This window comes from Hippocampus guttulatus, chromosome 16 (assembly GCF_054856545.1).
Source record: "Hippocampus guttulatus isolate MCC_2025c chromosome 16, RoL_Hgut_1.0, whole genome shotgun sequence".
Taxonomy (NCBI): domain Eukaryota; kingdom Metazoa; phylum Chordata; class Actinopteri; order Syngnathiformes; family Syngnathidae; genus Hippocampus; species Hippocampus guttulatus.
In genome coordinates this window covers 2,069,743-2,089,448 of record NC_141276.1, presented here as the reverse complement: position 1 = coordinate 2,089,448, position 19,706 = coordinate 2,069,743, and the positions used below count along the sequence as shown (strand labels likewise).

The 19,706-nt window shown below is 44.3% G+C and overlaps 5 protein-coding genes and 1 long non-coding RNA gene across 7 annotated transcripts in view; 5 read left to right on the top strand and 1 right to left on the bottom strand.

Annotated features, from left to right (window-relative positions):
* Positions 1 to 312: 312 nt before the first annotated feature.
* mgp (matrix Gla protein) lies at positions 313 to 2,807 on the top strand. The gene is made up of 5 exons (XM_086133966.1): positions 313 to 448; positions 1,645 to 1,756; positions 1,847 to 1,876; positions 2,058 to 2,160; positions 2,301 to 2,807. The coding sequence occupies exons 2-5, from the start codon at positions 1,666 to 1,668 to the stop codon at positions 2,458 to 2,460; spliced, it is 384 nt and encodes a 127-aa protein (XP_085990092.1). The 5' UTR covers positions 313 to 448; positions 1,645 to 1,665; the 3' UTR covers positions 2,461 to 2,807.
* A 1,077-nt stretch (positions 2,808 to 3,884) lies between these two features.
* Positions 3,885 to 5,324, top strand: bglap (bone gamma-carboxyglutamate (gla) protein). The gene is made up of 4 exons (XM_086133393.1): positions 3,885 to 3,982; positions 4,220 to 4,477; positions 4,757 to 4,838; positions 4,972 to 5,324. The coding sequence occupies exons 1-4, from the start codon at positions 3,925 to 3,927 to the stop codon at positions 5,072 to 5,074; spliced, it is 501 nt and encodes a 166-aa protein (XP_085989519.1). The 5' UTR covers positions 3,885 to 3,924; the 3' UTR covers positions 5,075 to 5,324.
* Positions 5,325 to 6,729: 1,405 nt separating this feature from the next.
* Positions 6,730 to 11,969, top strand: wbp11 (WW domain binding protein 11). Its single transcript, XM_086132822.1, has 12 exons — positions 6,730 to 6,902; positions 7,306 to 7,391; positions 7,507 to 7,538; positions 7,625 to 7,718; positions 7,854 to 8,050; positions 8,207 to 8,340; positions 8,515 to 8,675; positions 8,801 to 8,989; positions 9,486 to 9,611; positions 9,701 to 9,973; positions 10,260 to 10,442; positions 10,840 to 11,969. The coding sequence occupies exons 2-12, from the start codon at positions 7,328 to 7,330 to the stop codon at positions 11,484 to 11,486; spliced, it is 2,100 nt and encodes a 699-aa protein (XP_085988948.1). The 5' UTR covers positions 6,730 to 6,902; positions 7,306 to 7,327; the 3' UTR covers positions 11,487 to 11,969.
* Positions 11,970 to 12,236: 267 nt separating this feature from the next.
* ddx47 (DEAD (Asp-Glu-Ala-Asp) box polypeptide 47) lies at positions 12,237 to 16,341 on the top strand. Its single transcript, XM_086132823.1, has 12 exons — positions 12,237 to 12,410; positions 12,617 to 12,710; positions 12,902 to 13,090; positions 13,169 to 13,240; positions 13,665 to 13,783; positions 13,922 to 13,993; positions 14,147 to 14,263; positions 14,371 to 14,517; positions 15,147 to 15,284; positions 15,368 to 15,438; positions 15,580 to 15,709; positions 15,991 to 16,341. Exons 1-12 carry the CDS (start codon positions 12,237 to 12,239, stop codon positions 16,156 to 16,158), a joined length of 1,491 nt encoding a protein of 496 aa, XP_085988949.1. The 3' UTR covers positions 16,159 to 16,341.
* On the bottom strand, positions 12,960 to 19,379 carry LOC147192385 (uncharacterized). The gene is made up of 4 exons (XR_015103191.1): positions 19,249 to 19,379; positions 19,007 to 19,154; positions 14,380 to 14,534; positions 12,960 to 13,099 (listed from the first exon to the last, which is right to left on the bottom strand). It is a non-coding gene; the product is annotated as an uncharacterized LOC147192385 (long non-coding RNA).
* Positions 16,492 to 19,706, top strand: part of LOC147192384 (myosin-10) — a 31,144-nt gene continuing 27,929 nt past the window's right edge. For both annotated transcript variants that reach the window (XM_086132821.1, XM_086132820.1), the window contains exons 1-2: positions 16,492 to 17,410; positions 18,935 to 19,312. In XM_086132821.1, coding sequence (XP_085988947.1) covers positions 18,968 to 19,312 — 345 coding nt within the window. In that variant the 5' untranslated portion in view covers positions 16,492 to 17,410; positions 18,935 to 18,967. The remainder of the gene's footprint in view (positions 17,411 to 18,934; positions 19,313 to 19,706) is intronic.

Sequence of the window (19,706 nt, the reverse complement as noted above, 5' to 3'; positions counted from 1 at the left end):
GCATCCACTGACGGGCTGGAGAGACGGATGGTGGTGAGTGTGTTTCATATAATTTGCTGTCGTGCTGTCAAATGGCAGCGAATATTATCGTGTACCTGCTATGTGCCAGGTTGAGTGTCCCTGTGCCAGCTTTCATTCAGCCTGCTTCTGTTTTTTTGTTCCCCCCCCGTGCGTGTTTTTCTTGCCTTCTCAGCTCTACTGGTGAATCATGGGAGTTGGGGAGAGAGTGAGCTAATACTCTGGTCTGAATCAATGATGGGGGGGAGGGTTGATACATAAGAGAAGGGAGGAGAGAGGGCAATTGGGGAGGGAGTCGGTGGGTGAAATGAAAGGGTGGAGGGAGGAGAGGTAAGTATAAAAGACTTGCGCTGAGGAATTAAGAAATATTGCACAGGAAAAATAGACTGACTGATATTTCCAACACTTCTCAATTCAACCTTAACTGAAGGTGAGTACATGATGGAATCCAATTTCTTTTTAGTTGAGCGTTTTTGTTGCTGTTCTGGCGTTTAATTGTTTTATTTTTCTACCTTATACAAAGGAAAATTTAAGTGTGTTTTAAATACTACACTTTTGATACACGCTTTGCAATATTGCGAATTGACCTGAATATTCTCGCCTCATGCAAAGTGGTCTTTCTCGTGCAAGCAACTTTTTGTCCATTGAGGTGGACACATTCTACCTGAAAAGGGGTTCGTGGGCCATCAACACGCCTGGGAAGAATTATATGACTATTCCGTTCTGCCGACGCTGTTGTCAGCAATTCCACATACGCACACGCGGCTTCTTTTTGAACTTTGGCCTGCAGACTCGCTGCCTCTGTGCCCGCTGCTGTGGGTTTTTAAGTGGGGCCAACGTATGCCTGAGGCCTTGGTGTTATAAACATCCTGAGAGTGTGTAAGCATGTGTCAGAGTGTCCCGTGGGTGGCTGGCTGTGCTCACCGGAGAATGAAAGCATCTATTGACGGTGAAAAAGGGGGAGGCAGCGGGAAGTGAATCTTACCCAAATCCCACAAGCAGAAGGGCGGGTGGGGGGGGGGGGGGGTGTGGAGGTGATGAAAGCGATGAAAGCTCCTTTGCAGTGCAGGCGTGCAAAGACGGCACGAGTGCACGGGGGTCACATGAAAAAGTGTTCAGAGCAACAGGTAATTCTGTTGCTGCAGGCGCCGCACGTTCTCCAGTGGCTCTTTGACGCTTGCGCGTGTGCCAATGCTGCGCCTGCGTGCGCGCACGCTGCTTTATAGCCGTCGTCTATTCCTCCTCCTGCGTTAAACACCGAGTGCTCTTTTATTGCTCTTCCTCCCAAATAGAAATTTGAACTGCAGAGCCCTTCTTGTGGATTGGCTCTGCCTTTTGAGGGTTTTCAGACTGGTTTTATAAATACAACTTAAGTTATATTTGTCACGTTTAGACATTTATACTGCGTGGGAAAGAAGTTTATATATGATCCACGGCCATATTTATATATCAGGCTCTTAATTATTTTATGCAGGCGCATATTTTGAGGAACTCTCTAAGGTCATATCAAGTCAACTACAGCTTGTGGTTGAGGAGAGAAAAAAAATGCCAATAAGCTCTTTATATTAGATTCTTACCAATGGCAAAGATATGGAGCCCATCAATAACTTTTTTCTTACGTTCCAGGTAAAGACAAGAGACCCAAAGATGAAGAGCCTTGTTCAACTCCTTGCACTCTGTGCTGTGCTCTCACTGTGTGTCTCCCTCGGCAGAGGAAGAGCTACCCGGTCAAATTCAGGTGCGCTACCTTACGGGGGGGGGTCCCCTTTCCCCGCGACTGTGTATCCATTTGTGACGATTAACCCTCTTCCATGTGTTTCCCTCGTAGACTCCAATGAAAGCACAGAATCCAGTGAAGGTACATCAAGATTCAGTCTGTCCCTTTCCCTGAAATCAAGCCTCCAAGGCCCCGCCTTAAGTTCACGTTCCAAATCAGTCGGGCGAAATAAAAGTCTGAGTTACTTGAAATGATCAGTGGGCTGTTGTCTGGCTTGCGCCAAGTGGGTGTTTTTGTGAAATGAAAAACGTTGTGGTTTCAGATGTGTTTGTGGCCCCGAGGCGAGCCAACTCCTTCATCACGCCACAGAGACACGCCGTGTACAACCTTCCCCGAGGAAACGGTTACAGCAGTTACTTTATGAGGTAAAATGCACATCCATGCAGAAAACGTCCGCTTCTGCATCTTCAAAAGCGAACGCTTACACGACACGGAATAAAATCAATGGCCACAATTTGAGAAATGCCAAAACGGACCCGTCCGTCTCTCTCCTCTCCAAACTCAGCCGGCGGGTCAAGTCTCCAGCAGAGAGACGTGCCGAGACTTGCGAGGATTACTCTCCCTGCCGCTTCTTCGCCTATCGCCATGGCTACCAGGTGGCCTACCGGAGATACTTTGGGACCGCCACTCCACAGAGGAGACCATCTGCAGCTCGTCGATATTAAACATCCGTGTTATATGCTTGCAACGGACACACTTCACCAACGGGGACGTATTATGGCAGTCTATGACTTAAGTTATAACGGTGGCCTCTTCTGGCTGTGATTATTTTTTTCCAAAAATTATCAACCTACATGACAACCCCTCATTATTAACATACATATTCATGCTCCGTCATTTGTATCAGCACGGGATAACTGTTTCATCCAACGATCACATCTTCCAATCATTTATAAGCTACGTATGTTTTGTTTTCTCCCTATATGTTAACCATTTGTCCCTCTCACCACACTTTGTTATGATCCACCCGCAGCTCTGCTGTCGGTGTGAAAATAAAAATTGTTTTATTTTGGGTTTGTCTTCCTGCTCTTGTTGCCTTTTCATTGGGAGTGTTTGCAAAGCACGGCAGATGTTCAAATCTTCTTTATGGAGGCTGTTTGCAATCATCGGGGGATTCCACGCGCCTTATAAAAAGCGAGAGCTTTACTACCGCAGGCTGTTGCTCGAACGCACTGCCACACGGCCAATTTTTAAAGCCTAAAAAGCTTTAATGATTTCGTATTCTGTGCTCCCGCATCCCCACAAATGACCCAATCAACATGTCCCAAAATGGAACTGAGAGTCCGTTGAAGTCATTCACCAAAATACGGCCGAGGCCCAACATTGACCCAGACGGTGAAATTACATCCTCTCAGCGATTCCAGCTCGAGAAATCCAGAATCTAAACCAAATAGCGGAGCAAAGGAACAAGATACGAATAAGCAGTTTGAGGATTATACAGTAAATAGTCATGGTAATAATATTAGAAAATAGTAATACTGTATACGTCACGTTGCAGCTCAGTATCGACATGAAAAAAAATTGACTTCTTGCTACAGGCATCTCTTATCATTTCTTATTGTTTGGCCAAGTCATGTGAGTGATAATAAGTTACAAAATGAAACAATTGTGCAAGAAATTGGGTTTTATACATGCCCGATTCCCCTTATGTACAGTATGGCACGTGACGGGGGAGAGTCCGCCTGATATCGCCAGGCTGCTCTCGGGCATCACCACACTGACACGTTGTCATACTCGACATTGAAATTCGACACAAACCCAGCAGCAAAGTTTCATTCTAACTCTGCAACAATCTCACATTAATAACAATCAATCAAAAGAAGCAGGAATAAGATAATGTTTTTTACAAAAACTAATATCAGTAGGTGAGCCAGTTTGATTTCACATCAGCTTGAATTTAGATCAGCTTTTGAAAGGCTTTTGAGAGTTAATGTGAGAGTTAATCTTTTTTCTACTTGGGAGTTTTTTATGTGTTTGTGTGTGTGTGTGTGTTTGTGTGATACATGATTCCCTAACCAATCATATCGAGAGAGCCACGTCTATAAATCTGAGTTGGTATATACATTTGCAGAGAGAAGAACAACAGAGCCGCTGCAATCTCCAAGCCCCGTCGTTGCCTGACACTCAAGATGAAGACTTTGGCCATCCTGCTTTTTGCCTCTCTGGCTGTTGCCTGTCTGTCTTCAGGTAAGAAATTCAAACAAATATTGCCTTGCTGTTCAATTATGCAGCTGAGGAACGTCTTATGATTGATATTATTGAAACATTTTTGTTTAAAAACAAAATCTGCACTGATTAAAGGCCAAGCATATCACTATCATTATCCTTTCTGGGTTTTTAATTTTTTTTTATTTCTTGCTCCCTACTTGGTTTCTTATTTATTTTTGACTTGCCTGACTTTTGTTCTCATCTTATATTTTGCAGACTCAATGGATTCCAACGGTGACGACCGAGATGATGACCGCGATGACCACCGCCGCAGCTACAACGACGACCGCCGCAACAACGGCCGTTACAACAACGACCGCCACGACAATGGCGACCGCTCCAACGGCGGCCGCTCCAACGGCGACCGCTACAACGGCGAGCGCTACGACGACCGCTCCAATGGCGACCGCTCCAACGACAACGGCGACCGCTACAACAACAATGGCGACCGCTACAACAATCAGCGCCATCCGGGTAAGGTCACGAGTTCACATTTTAGCACCTCAGCTACTTAATGACATATTTGTGTCTACGAATCTAACATTGTGCTCACTGTGTTTTCTCTGCAAATGACAACAGATAACATTTTGTTTTATGACCCCATCAAATGAAAATAATGACACTGTTCTCCTTTAATTAATGTATGCTACTATGATTCGGTTTGTTTGATCGGTCGGGTCGGATGTCTTGGTCATTTTTTACCAAGTAGACAAAGAAGTAAAGTTATGTTTCAATGTGCTTGGTGTGCCGCAGTGTTTGTGGATAGGTCACAGGCCGCTGCAGTGGTGCCGCCCAGGAGAGCAACTGTGGAGCTGTCCTTGACCCAGGTGGAGAGGTACGGTACTTGCGAGCCATCGACCAACATTGGTGGTGGAGAAAAGTCACACATAATCACCTCCGGTAGCTTTTATGAATGTCTTTGGTCAGTAGTATGTGGACTAGCATATATCTTCCATATCTTCAATCAGTTTGAGAGAAGTCTGCGAGTCCAACGTGGCTTGCGACCACATGATGGACACCGATGGAGTCGTCGCTGCTTACAACACCTACTACGGACCCGTTCCTTTTTAGACGCCAAATCACATCAGTTGACTCCTTGTCATGGCAGAAATAGCTTGATGTTGCATTTTATTATCACCTGCCTCTTTCAAGTTAACCCCCTTTTCTATCTAACACGAGAAAACAATTCCAAAAGTGTTTTGACCAAAAAAAATGTGAGAGCAGTGCTGGAGGAGTAGCACCGATATATGAATTTATTTTTCAATTCTGTACAGAGCGGCCCATTTGTCTCTGATTCGATCACCTCTTTCAGCCTGTAGAGTAGTGTGATGAATAAGTAAAAATAATGAAAATCAATGTGTCTGTTGTCATTATTCCTCATGTGATAAAGTTTACATATTACAGAAATATACGTATGTTGATGCCAATGTAACTTCATATTATTTTTATCAAATATTACCCCCCTCCCATTCCACACCCCCAAAAAATGGACGACGTGCTGTAATTTACTGTCTTACAGCACAGTTTAAAGTGATTTACATTCATTGATATAGCCTAACCTTCAGGTGGACTACGTAGTTTGATATTCCTGTGTAAAGTCTTACCGTAACACTTACCGTATACAGTATCATGCTATATAGTCATCCTTCAATCTCAGACTGGGCGGGATCACACCCTGGACTGGTCAGCAGACAATCGCAAGGCCCATATAGACAAACAATGATTCACACTCACGTTCACTCCGGTGAGCAGTTTAGAGTCTTTGATGAACCTTCCATACATGGTTTTGGCATGGAGGTGCAGGCTGGCGTAAGTGCAGGAGAACATGCAAACTCCACACATGAGGGCCTAACCACAAGGACACAATGTGGTCCCATTGTATATAACTGTATTGCTTGCTGTATATAATTTTGCTTTCATTTGCTTATGGAATAATTTATAGCCACAAGATGTCAACAATGAGATATTTCCATTTCGACATATGTTTGGCTTAGTTTACCAAACCCAACTATCTCATAGTCTACAGAAATCTTCCAATTGCTGGAGTGAGAAGGCTTATTGAAAGCTCAGTTTTCGGACACCCTGAAGACAGCAAAATCCTAATCCAGTCTATAGACAAAGCAATCCAGCAAATTAATTTTTTAAAGTGGGCTGGTGGTGTCGGAACACCTTTGACCATTAGCCTACGCCAGTTTATCACCAACGTGTGCTTGCTTTTTGTTTATTAGTGTCATTGGATATATGTCAGCAGGTTTTCTGCAAACCAAAAATGGTTCGTGGCAATAAAAAATAATATAGTTGTATGTATGTATTTATACAAACAGTACAGAACGGTGACATGTCGCCCTCTGCTGAGTACTTTTTCCACCTCCTCAATCCATGGAGGATTTTGTGGGGGTAAAATTTGTTCTTTTATTCGTTGAAAGAAAATGCACATTTTGGTACAGGCTGTCTGCCAGTGCTAAAATAATAAAACTATTTTGAAAGAAATATGAAATACACTCTATTTGCTTGAGTGGGACACGTCATGGTGAAAGAATAATCTTTTCGACATCATCAAGATCATAACGACAATATAGTTTAATTTACGCCAAAAAAAAAAAGAGTTGGCGTTTATTTTATCTTATTTTTAGTGTATTAATGACGCCATGTTTATTTTCTCAGACCTGGGTCACAATGCTTTGGTTGCCACCGCTGTCTTGACGTCATATGATCGACTTCCGGTCTTGCTCGCGGTTGAGCGTGCTAACATGGCGAGCTAAAATGGTTGTGTTCCATTCAGTCACGAGGGCTCTAAGTTTCTGTTATATGGCTTGAGCAATATATCGCGTTTGAACCTTGATACCCGAAGTCTTCTGTGTAGGGTATTACTGCTTCTACTTGTTTTCTTCTTTATAAGGTAAATTCTGTGCATTCTCTGTTGTTGAAGCTAACGCGGCCCTAGCTAGAAGTACAGGCTAATATTAGCTCTTAGGCTAATCCCTAGCATCGTTTGAGTGCGCTGGCTTGTTTTTAAATTAAAACAGCCTGCATATGCTCTGTTTCGGATTAATATTAGTGCATTGTGCTTTACAGATGGTGCTAAAATGTTCATTCGTCGGTTGATCGCGAAGTTTGTGAAACGGTGCACTTCAATGTATACAATTTGAATGCACTGTCGACTACTATATCTATTAATTTGTTAATGTACCTCCATGGGATTTGTAATCTACTGCTGTTTGAAATATATGTGGTTGAAGTGCATATAGATGGAAGCTAGTTGTTTCATATGTCCCTCGTGACGGATTTCAATGCCTCCCAAGGTAAAAGGAGCACAGCATCACAATGGGGCGACGTTCGACTTCCTCCACCAAAAGTGGGAAATTCATGAACCCCACGGATCAGGCCAGTAAGTACTCGCCAGCAGAATCTATTGGTGTGAATAAACCAGCTGTTTGTTGTGACTAGGTTAGCATAATAATGCACACGTTCCACCCACCTCCCCCTTTTTTCCCCACAAACAGGAAAAGAAGCCAGGAAAAGGGAGTTAAAAAAGGTAATATTATATTTATTGTATTTTTAAATCATTTGGAAGGCAGTTCTCTTACCATATGCCCGTCTTATTATTCATTTTATTTGTAGAATAAAAAGCAGAGAATGATGGTGAGAGCAGCAGTGCTTAAAATGAAGGACCCCAGACAGATCATCAGAGACATGGAGAAATTGGATGAGATGGGTGAGAGACTGAATTTGTACTATTAATATTGCTTAGTTCTTGTCTTATGTGATTCTTTGTGGTCCTTGCACATTCACTGTGGTCTAACTGCAAAACTCATTCGAAACTTAAGGTGTTATTTAATCTCTGCAATAGAGTTCAACCCAGTCCAGCAGCCCTTGCTGAATGAGAAGGTGCTGAGGGACAAGCGGAAGAAGCTACGGGAGACATTTGAACGCATTGTTCGTCTGTATGAGCGGGAGAATCCTGAAACCTACAAGGATCTGCGGAAATTGGAACTAGAATATGAGAGTAAACGGGGACAGCTGGCACTCTATTTTGATTCAGTCAAGGTTTGTATTTTTTTTTTAACCTTTGAATGACATGATGCTTTACCTCAACTAGGTCAAACATGCAGTGAGCGGCATGTTTTGTTTGCAAAGTGTCAATTGAAGGCCATGTTATGTTTTTGTTTACAGCAACACCGTTAATGTTTTATTTCCTTTCAGAATGCAGAATCTGTGGAGGTTGACAGCATTCCTTTACCAGATATGCCACACGCACCATCCAATATCCACATTCAAGACATCCCTCTACCAGGGGCTCAGCCTCCCTCAATCCTGAAGAAGGGCTCCTTTTTTGGGTAGGCTCTAATCTTTAATCTTTGATTTGGTAATTTTGGACATGACCACTGAATTTTTCCAGAAACCACCATTTTCTTGATTAAGAATTAAATACTTGCTTATGGACATCGGCACCCTGAATCAAATGATCAAGATTGTTTAAATGCCACCATTCATTGATGTGTGTCCCACAGTAAAGCACCTTTACCGCCTGGCCTAATGTTGCCAACATTGCCCCCTGTGCCACGTTTACCCCCTGGGAAGAAACCCCCCGGGCCTCCACCTGGGCCCCCACCACCACAAGTTCTGGCACTGTATGGTATTCCTTCACGGCGGCCTTACGGCACTGAATTTGGTAAGACGTAACTCATCACTTTGTCTTCATAAATGGCTTTTTTAAAAACATTTTGGATGATGGATGTTTAGTTTGTTTTACTAACTAGAATGTTCTTTTTAATTGCTATTTTTCTGCTTGAATAGAACCCTCAATTCCTGGCTTAGAGAAGGAGTCAGCAGACTTGGGAAGAAATCAGGACAGCGGCAGTGGGAGCGACAGGGATGATTTGGACGATGATGACAGTGACTCTGAGGAAGACAGTGACGATGAGAGGGATGAAGATGGCGACTCGAGAAAGGGAGACAGACATGAGAAGAGAGCTGAGGATAAAGGTGAAAGGCTGTTGAGAGTTTCCGTTTTTTTAGTTGATTGTAACTGCTTGATTAGATATACAGTAATCCCTCGTTTTTCACAGCTAGTGGGGACGGGAAAAACATGGTGATGGTAGCACTATGATATTCATCTTGTTAGTTGAAATAGGTTTATGGTTTCTTCATTATTATTATTATTTTTTTTTTAAATCAGCCAATGGTCTTTTTCTTGTGAAGAAAACAACTCTTACCTAACTGCAGTATTTTGGGAAAACCCGCGTCTCACTGAGGCTGTGAAGTACCAAGTGGCGAGGGATTACTGTATGCCATTAAATGTAAAGTCTACCAATCACTGTTGTCAGTTCTGCTCAAGTTATCAAAACGAAATTCACTTTGCCTGAAGTAATTAAGTCTTGTAGGATATTTTTTCATTCTTTTTCTGGGTGATTTGCAACGGTTTGTAATAAGTTTGTGCCCTGATACTAAAATGTTATGTTGACTTTCTACTGAAAATTAGGTCGCAGTGTACGCTTTGCAGACATGCCTTCCGATGTATCCCATGATGGAACGAAAAAGAAAAAAAAGTCTGGGAAGAAGACCAAGGCCATCACGCCTTTGCAGGCGATGATGTTAAGGATGGCAGGTTTGTATATTGAACGCGTGCGGACGTTCTTTCCTCAGCCTTAGTTAGCTCGGTAAATAATGTGACCTGGAGATATTCTCTCCCTTCAGGTCAGTCTATTCCTGAAGAGGACGAAGAAGAAGTCGAGGAAGAGTACAGCGATGAATCGGATAGTTCTGACGACGCTGAAGACAAGGAGACAGCGGGGGACCCGTCCCAACTGATTGCCAGTCAGCATCTCCCCCCTCCAAGTGGGCCGCTGGGACAGCCCCCACCTTTGCAGGGTGCACCGATGACTGGGCCTCCACCGATGGGTCCTCCACCAGCTCCACCGATGAGGCCTCCCGGGCCGCCCTCTGGTCCACCTCCTGGCCCTCCACCAGGTCAGTTTAGGACCCCGTTACTTTTCGTCTCTGCTTGTCTGTCCCGGACCCACTGCAGTCAACAGAGCAAACACGAACCAATGTCCCGTCATCACTCTTAATTAGTTGAGCGAACCAAATCTTGAGTCACTCCATCTTTAACCATGTTTCGACAGCTGTGCCTAAGCACAAACATTATCCAGAACTTAAAAAATACACTGCAACTCTTTGCTATTTCGCTTTGCTTGGAATCTTGTCCGAGCTCATTCGCAATCATAATTTTTATTGACATGCATCTTGTTTTCAGGTGCTCCTCCATTCTTAAGGCCATTGGGTATTCCTGGCATGAGGGGTCCGATACCTCGACTTCTACCCCCTGGACCGCCACCGGGTCGTCCACCTGGCCCACCACCTGGTCCCCCCCCTGGTCTTCCTCCAGGCCCCCCACCACGCGGACCACCTCCACGGTTACCGCCTCCAGCACCACCTGGTAAGCTTTTGGGTGCAGACTAAAGTCAGGTGAACTGCCGGCATTCCTTTGTGGAAGGAATTGAAAGAATGTCAAAGTGTTTCGACACGGTATTCTCTACATTTAGGTGCAAAATGTGACCATTCAGCGGCAGTCTGCTTCTGAATGGCGTGATTGTCATTGCAGTTCAAACACTCTGTTAGCAAGTTATGGTCTGTTCTGTGACTGGTGGATTGTTTTCATGACAAAATACGTATTCCTAGTTGGAAATAATTGAGGTCTTTGACTTAGGATATAAACGTCCCAAATTAATATAGAATGCGGTTAATTCAACAAACTCGAAGGGATGGCCAAGAGGTCAGTCATGCGCTTCTGAAGAGCTCATCAATATATGCATATTTTGTGCTTTTGCTTCCAGGTATTCCACCTCCTCCCCCGAGAGCGGGAGGGCCCCCCCGTCCCTTGGCGCCACCTCTTGCCCTCTTTCCACCACCTCTCAGCGCCAACGTGCTTAGTGCACCTCCCAGCCTTGTCCAGCGACAAAAGGGTCCAGGATCCGGCCAGGATGGTTCACAAGGCAGCATGCCTCCTCCATCTATGTCCATGCGCTCTAGTGTCATGCAAATGCCCCCTCCCCCGGGAACTGCCGCAGCCTCTGCCGTCAGCCACCTCCATGCAGCCACCATTGAGAAACGGGCCAACCTCACCTCTGTCGCAGGCGGCCTGGCAGCCGGGGCAGGCTCCGGAGCCACCATCTCTGCCAAACCGCAAATTATCAATCCAAAAGCTGAGGTCACACGGTTTGTGCCCACCGCACTTAGAGTGCGAAGGGACAAAAGTGGTGGAGCGCCGGGTCCAGTGATTGGTCCGTTGGACAAGGGTGCTATGGGTGGAAGGAGGGGAGATGACGGTATGGGAAGTGGCCACGGTCACAGACATCACGCTTCCGCTGCTTCCATGGGCATGTCACACCCAGCTCAGATTGGGGCTATGGCTCAGCCTAGTATGAAGACCAAGGACCAGGTGTATGAAGCCTTTATGAGAGAGATGGAGGGACTCCTCTGATACGCACCACGGTCCAACTGAAGCAATATTGTTCCTTGGTGCAGTAGTAGAGGTCATGTTTTTCAAGGCTATCCTGTATATGTTTCTCTTAGAACCCAAGACTGCTTCATTCTCAGAAATGATCTTAACTGTTTATTTCATTTAATTTGGAATATTACTATGGTGAAACTAAATTAATACATCAAACAAAATGAACACTTGTATGAATACTTGGAAACAATTAGATTTAATTGATTAGTAGCTTTTCCTCCACCACCAAAAAATATACTTTAGTTTTTTTGCCTGAAGCCATTCTGAGTGTGTCTCTTTTTTTGTTGTTTTGCTATTGTTCTGCATTTTACTATCTGGAATAACACGTTTCTTTTGTTTTGGTCTTATAGAGCTCCAACATCTTGGGCATGACTTTTTTTAAATGACACTGGCAAACAAAGATGGCCCAAACTGTTTGATCTGTATCAAAATAAACACTTCACTTCAAGAACTCATGTGTGTATAAGCCAAAACTGACATTTCCAATGTCACTCATTACATTTTGGGCTCCCCTATAAATTTCATAAATCTAACGAGTACACACAGGACAGCAATGAAAGGGAAACTTGTAATACTCTATAATAAAACAAGATTCAAGTGGCGCACAGTTTTTGCGTAACAACCCCAATTCCCATGATTCTTTGCTCTTTCGTCATGGACGTGTTTCCGCATCTGCGCACTGAGGCGCACGAAGGCACGTTGGTTGTTGGGGCAAAAAACATGGCGGACGTTTGTGAGGCAACCTCGAAGCTAAACACAGATGTCGAAGAACGTGAGGCAACCTCGAAGCTAAACACAGATGTCGAAGAACGTGAAGTGTCGAGTGGTGAAGATGAAAACACGAACGACAACTGTGGCGAAAATGAGGAGGCGGTAAAGACCTTCCAAGACTTGGTAGGTTTACCTCAAGCGAATTAAGAGACAGAACACACTGTTTTAGATGACAGGTATCATAGCCGTGTAAATGATAGCTAGAAGTAAACCAATATCTAAATGGTCTTTTGAAATGCTATTGCAAAGTGTGTGCCTTATAAAGTTCAACAGCTATTACCAAATGTACATCTAACTGTCTACACATTTCATTAACTTTCCGTCGATAGGGCGTCACCGATGTACTGTGCGTGGCTTGTGATCTGCTGGGATGGAAGAGTCCAACAAAGATTCAGATCGAAGCTATTCCAGTGGCACTGCAAGGTAAGACATCTCAAATAATCGTAATCGATTTTTTTTTCTCAAACAACTCGGCTTAACTCAACTGTATTTATAGACCACTTCATGTATTTATGTTTATCAATGAGTCATTATAGTTAATGCCATGAAAGACTTGTGGGTATTGTGTTGATATCTGCATATATATTTTTAATTGTCCTTTTCTTGGTGTGAAGGCAAGGATGTCATTGGCTTGGCTGAGACTGGTTCAGGAAAGACGGGCGCTTTTGCTCTGCCCATCCTCCAGTCACTGCTGGCCTCACCCCAGAGGCTTCATACCCTCGTCCTCACTCCCACCCGAGAATTGGCCTTTCAGATCTCTGAGCAGTTTGAGGCCCTCGGTTCAAGCATTGGCGTCAAGTGCGGTGGGTGTCCTGTAAAAGGAGCAAGGCGCACAACAGCATAGACAATGAATCTGTCTTAAAACCATGTTCTCGTTGCAGCTGTCGTAGTTGGAGGCATTGACATGATGTCTCAGTCTTTGGTTTTGGCCAAGAAACCCCACATTGTCATTGGTAAGAACTTTGATTCTTTCAATGGTGAAGATTGCACGACTATCTCTGTCCTATGTGTTGTGTTGTGTTATTTTTGTTATTTTGACTTCAAAATGGCGCCGCGTGAGTGGCTGCCTTTCCAGCAGCTCCTATATTTTGTTGTTCTACTTCTTCCTTTCATAACTTTGCTGCTGTGAATCGGGAATTTCTCCATTGCGATACTAATAAAGGTTTTCTTATCTTATTTCGGTCCATGTTTTATGTCAAAATGAAAAGAATGAAGCCATCTAGCACGGAACATGAGAGAGACTCACTTCATTTGCTTTTGTGGGTGATAAAAAAATGGGGCGGGCTCTGGGCCCCTAGACTTTGAGTTTGATATTTGTGTTGTAGAATTATTAATTTTTTTACATTTGCGTCATGTCAAATACACATGTTTTTGCAGCCACGCCTGGTCGACTGATGGATCACTTGGAAAACACAAAGGGCTTCAACTTGCGAGCGTTGAAGTTCCTTGTCATGGATGAAGCGGACCGAATCCTCAACATGGACTTTGAGACGGAGGTGGGTCATTAAACTTCTCCCCTCAGCAGAATTTGTTGTTGCTCAACAGCTCCGCAAATACAGCTTTCGTTCAGATTTCCATTTAAGTATTTCATCTAGAGGCCCACGATGACGTGACGATGACATTCTTTCCACCAGGTGGATAAAATCTTGAAAGTGATCCCCAGGGATCGTCGCACCTTCCTTTTCTCTGCAACCATGACCAAGAAGGTATTTACACGTCTGTGGTCATTTGAAATGTTCTGTAAAGCCCTTTGTAAAAGCTTGCGCTGTTGTGAAAGCGCTACAGACATAAAGATTTCTCGTATTGTTGGCTAGTGTTACGCCGTAACTCACATTGACCATCCTTTTGATTGCCTCCAGGTCCAGAAACTACAGAGGGCCGCATTGAAAGACCCGGTCAAGTGTGCCGTTTCTACCAAATACTCGACAGTCGATAAATTACAGCAGTATTACATCTTCATACCAGCCAAGTACAAGGTGGCACTCTTAGTTTGTATAACATGTGCTGGTTTTCCGGAAATTAAAGATGACTTGTTTAGTTTTTACCAACTGACGTAGCAGTGCTTTGTGTGGGTGTGTGGCAGGACTGTTACCTGGTGTCGATCCTGAACGAGCTGGCAGGCAACTCCTTCATTATTTTCTGCAGCACCTGCAACGGTGCGCAGCGGGTGGCGCTGTTGTTGAGGAACCTTGGCATCACTGCCATCCCTCTTCATGGTCAGATGAGTCAGGTAGACTGTCGGAGCGGCTTTTCCAAACCGTAGTCGACATGCATTTGTCATACAGCAATTAAATTAAAATGTGTAATTTGCTTAAGTACTTGAGGTTTTAGACTACTTAAAAAAACAATTGGCAATGGAGTCTTTTTGTGTATTTGTTCAAAAATACTCAGAAATGGGACTGTTACCAATTCTAACAATGAGTAGTTGGGCATGCGCTTTCAAAAGTGTCGAGAAGGTCAAATTAGGTTTAGCTGTCAAGGTTGTGATGCATTTTAGGTCTATCCTCAAGTTTCGGCCGAAAAGCCTCATGTACCTAACGATTTGTAAGTCGTGTATTTTTACTGAATTCCATTGTGCTTATTGGGTAAAAGTGAAAACACAAACAAATATTGGCTCCAAATATTGGTTATCGGCCTTCTTGACTACTAATAATCGGGATTGGCCCTGAAGAAGAAGGGGAAAAAAATCAGCTATCACTTCTAAACAGTCCATTCAGCATTTCATCCACTACTTCGATTGTGTTCTGCACAAACCAATGCAAAACACGGTCGTGCGTTCTGATGATGTTTGTGTTCTCTTCTCGGTTCCATGGCACCATCTGTTCATGTGCAGTAATTTTAAGACCTCATTCTTTTCAGAATAAACGTCTGGGGTCGCTAAATAAGTTCAAAGCCAAGTCGCGCTCAGTGCTGCTGGCAACCGATGTGGCGTCCCGAGGGCTCGACATTCCGCATGTCGATTGTGTCATCAACTACGACATCCCCACGCACTCCAAGGTAATGTGGCGCCGTCGGTCTGTAGTTCGTGTCATGAGTTTCGGCAGATGTTTGCTGATTCTTGCATGCGTCGACCCATGCAGGACTACATCCACAGAGTCGGGAGGACAGCCAGAGCAGGACGATCGGGAAAGTCAATCACGTTTGTCACCCAGTAAGCACCTCCTGTTAGCCTCACCGGCAGCCCCTCTTCAAGCAGAATCATTTTCCTTTTTCAACTTCCTCCTGCTGCAAATTGCCAATGTGTCTCTAACCTGGAATGCGCTCCAGTGAACTGACCTTTTTGTCCCTTCAGATATGATGTGGAGCTTTTCCAGAGAATTGAAAGCCTGATAGGAAAGAAACTTCCTGCCTTCCCCACACATGAGGAGGAGGTGATGATGTTGGCGGAGAGGGTCAGCGAGGCCCAGCGTTTTGCCAGGCTGGTGAGTCAGCGTTGTTGCGTCATCTCAAAATGCATTTCATTTTAGATTTGGAAGATAATAAAGTCTCCCTTTTCAATAGTCTGACTGATGTGTTGCCCCTGTCGTGAAGCTAAAGAAGGTTAAGATTACAAACGCCTCTGGTGTGATGCAGTGTAGTTAAGCAAAGCAAACGACACATAGCCAACACGACGTACAAAAAATTCCTCTCGGACCCTTTTTTTTTTCCAGATCTGTGTGAATAAAATAATTTAGAATGTGACACTTTGATTGTGTTCCTTCAGGAAATGAAGGAACAAGGTGAGAAAAGGAGAAGGCCCAGAGACCGAACTGGAGATGAAGATGACACGGAGCAAGCAAGCGGCGTGAGGAAGAAGGTGAAAGGAGGCTCGGGAGCAGGACGAGGCGGCGGGAAGAGGAGGGGCGGACCTGCCCGAAGGGGCGGACGCTGAGGCACTCTGACTTAACGAGAGACTGGACATAACCACATCATGAAACATCGTTTTTCATGCCAGAACTGGATTATGATGACACCAGGTTTTCATGGGGGTTGGGGGTGTATATGACTTTCATTACATAGAAAAGTCTTTTTGTCGTTGCATTTTTCCATTTAGAGTAAAATTCTTCCCGTTGAATCTTTGATCAAGAAATGTCTTTCTTTTCAGACCCAAGAGCGAGCTGTTACTCTCAATCATCTTAATCGTGCAGCGCAGGGGATCCTCGGTTTACAACATTTCGACGTTACGAATGGACACGGCACCAGAAGGCACGTTAAGTTAGCGCTGTTTAAATGTTTGAGAAAAAAAATGATACAAATAAGACATCAAAACAAGAAAAGAGTCTCGAGCAGAATAATAGCAATGTGTCAGACTGAACGGCCCAGTTTTGGGATGAGTAAATGTGGGAGTAAATTGAAATGAGATTATTATTTCAGTATATACACTATTTGTCATTTTTGCTTGGTGGTGCACCATAAGAGTTTTCCTACGCAAAATATGTGCCCTAGCTCAAGACAGGTTGGGAAACACCGATGTATTGTAGCGTTCATAAAAGCTCCACTAGATTTCAATCAATCAATCGCATCAAGATCTCAACTTCTGTCTTGACAAGTGTATTTGGACAAAGCGGGAGAATGTACAGCTCGCTGTTTTCCAATCTGGGGAGTGAGAGTTAAAAGTAGTCAGAATAGTACTCAAGCCAAGTAAAGGTACCTGAAAAGTACTGTAGCGAATTATTTGGACTTTGTTAGCTCCCACGACCGGTACTTGTTCAGATTTTACTTAAGTACTGCAGTTGGATCAGTACTCCTTTTACCACAATCTCTCACTCTCTCTCTCTCTCTTTTTAAATCTAAGACTGTTCAATGTCAGTACTTTTACCACTTCTGCAGACTAGCTATTCCTCTCGAAAGTAAAAGTTGTGTCAGTCAGATCGTGAAGCGCCCCTCTGTTGAAGGGGCCCGTTGTGATTTGGGTGTCGGTTGTAGGCGGGGGCTGGGGCGGTCAAGTGAGTAAAGTGCAGGGTCGAGGAGGGGCCCCAGTGTCGAGGCAGCAGCAGCCCTGCCTCTGCGGTGCATACCAGAGCCCCAACACATGCTTGTATCTCCATTGTGTGCGTGGAGCAGAACGTGACACACAGGCTGCGCATCAGTGGCTCAGCGCACTGAGTGGGGAACCGGACTCGAGCTTCTCGGAACGATACCAGGTGAGTTTCGGAGGTCACTGGCCGGATATGGATGATGATGGGCGGAAGGCTGCGTTTTGGGAGCCGGTGTTCTCGGCATGGAGGGTGTGTTCGATGTGCTTTCCCAAACTTAGTTGGACTCTGCTCATTATTCGTGGGACGCGGGTCCGGAAGGCTGATTTGAATGCTTGTTTTTTTGTTGTCTCTCCCCCCCCCCCCCCCCCCCCGACTCTTGTTAATGAGATGAACTCGAATTAGACGACACAGTTTGCGCTATAATTAGCCTTTTAAGCTAGCGGCAGGAGTGCACTTTGGGTGAAACTAAACAAACAGGTAGCACCGTTATCACCCAATTAAGATGATTCCCTGTAAAGCTAAATGTTTTACACCTTCACGCAGTACCATTATTATCCATTTGGTTACCTTATAATGACCTTTCTAATGTTTATGTTGATTTGTTTGCATGCGTATACAAGTTTTCTGTCGCATGCTTACGGCGTGCCAATGCGCACTCATCTTTCATACATACCCCGTATGTCTAAAGATGACCACCAAGTGGTGCGAGTTAAAATCGATTTTTCAAATTGCGATGGTTTGGTCGATGGGGATTTCTATATCTGCCGTTCACTTTACGCACTTACGCACAATGCGCAAGATCGTGACACTGCGGCTCATGCGCACTCTCCATTGAAGTCTATCGTTGACAACTTTGAATTATTCTCCCAAATGTCATCATGTTCTGGATGAATATGCGTTTCCCGCTTCGTATTCCGGAAAACTATTTATCTGATACAACCGGACAGACAATTAAGTACACAGTACGCTGGTACAAACTAAAGACAATGTAGTCATCGAATTCAGGAGATGTATCAAACCGTTGCTTTTACACCGTTGTTAAGTTTGTTGCAGTTATTGTTTTATTATTGTGATTGTAGTCTAGTACGCAGAGTAGTAGTTGAGAGGTTCTGGTTCAAATCTGGACCCAAGTCCTCCCATATGGCATTTGCATGTTTTTTTCCCAGTACTTGGGCGAGTTTTTACAGGTTAAAATGTCAAAAACACGCGTGTTAGTTTCACTGAAGAGAAAGTGAGTGGGGCACTTTGTCTCTTTGTATCTGGCCTGTAATTGACAGTCAACCAGTCCAGCGCGTACCCCACTGCTTGCTCAATGTTAGTTGCGATCGGCTCCATATGACCCTGAACTGCATCAGCAAAAAAAATTAATGGCAACATTAATAGTCACTTAATTGTCTCGTGACTCACTTACCTGACTTCAGCGCACTTTGTGACCATGTGAAAGGTTATCTGTCGCTGTATATGCCCTGTGATTGACTAGTGGCCAGTTCGGGTGATGTTTTGCTGTTAACTACGTTCATAGTTACTTCTTCCTACTCCCTTGAACATAATAACTGTGTTGAATGAAGATTGATTTCTTTCTTTTTACTTTTTTTATCTACCTTATTTTCTGTCAAAGTATTACTGTATATATGTTTTATGTTCAATAAACAAACAAACAAAACAAATAGTTCAACTTGTCTCTTCCAGGTGCCCACATTGCTCTCGTCAAGCCAACCCAAAATGTCCCATCGAAGCGGTCAAGAGGACCCAGAACGATACCTGTTTGTGGATCGCGCCGTGGTTTACAACCCGGCCACGCAGGCTGACTGGACAGCCAAGAAGCTGGTTTGGGTCCCGTCAGAGCGCCATGGCTTTGAGGGGGCCAGTATCCGCGAGGAGCGCGGCGAGGAGGTGGTGGTGGAGCTGGCTGAGAATGGCAAAAAGGTGGTGATTAACAAGGATGACATCCAGAAGATGAACCCTCCCAAGTTCAGCAAGGTGGAGGACATGGCCGAGCTCACCTGCCTGAATGAGGCGTCTGTGCTGCACAACCTGAAGGACCGCTACTACTCTGGACTCATCTATGTGAGTGACCTCGTTCTCTCTCAAGGCTTTTTGCATAACTCTATTTTTCACCGGGTGATGATTGACCCGAAAACTCACCTCATATTCTGTGTTTCTTGCACACCACGGTTAACCTTTAGTCGATTATGCAATAGCGGCGATCTAATATTTATCAGTCTCTTTTTGGGACAGGATGGGGCGTTGAACTTCCCGACCAGACGTGTTGCACATGGATCGTAAGTCTGTGTTGGGGTGAAAAAACATTGCTCTCCGCTTCTGGAATGCTTCTCTTTGTGGCCCATGGGTGGAATACAGACTATATTGAAGTACTTTATACTGTACTGTATCTTCTAAAGTCACTATCAATTGAACTGTTTTTTTTGATGTTCCAGATTTCTCTAATTGTGACCCATTT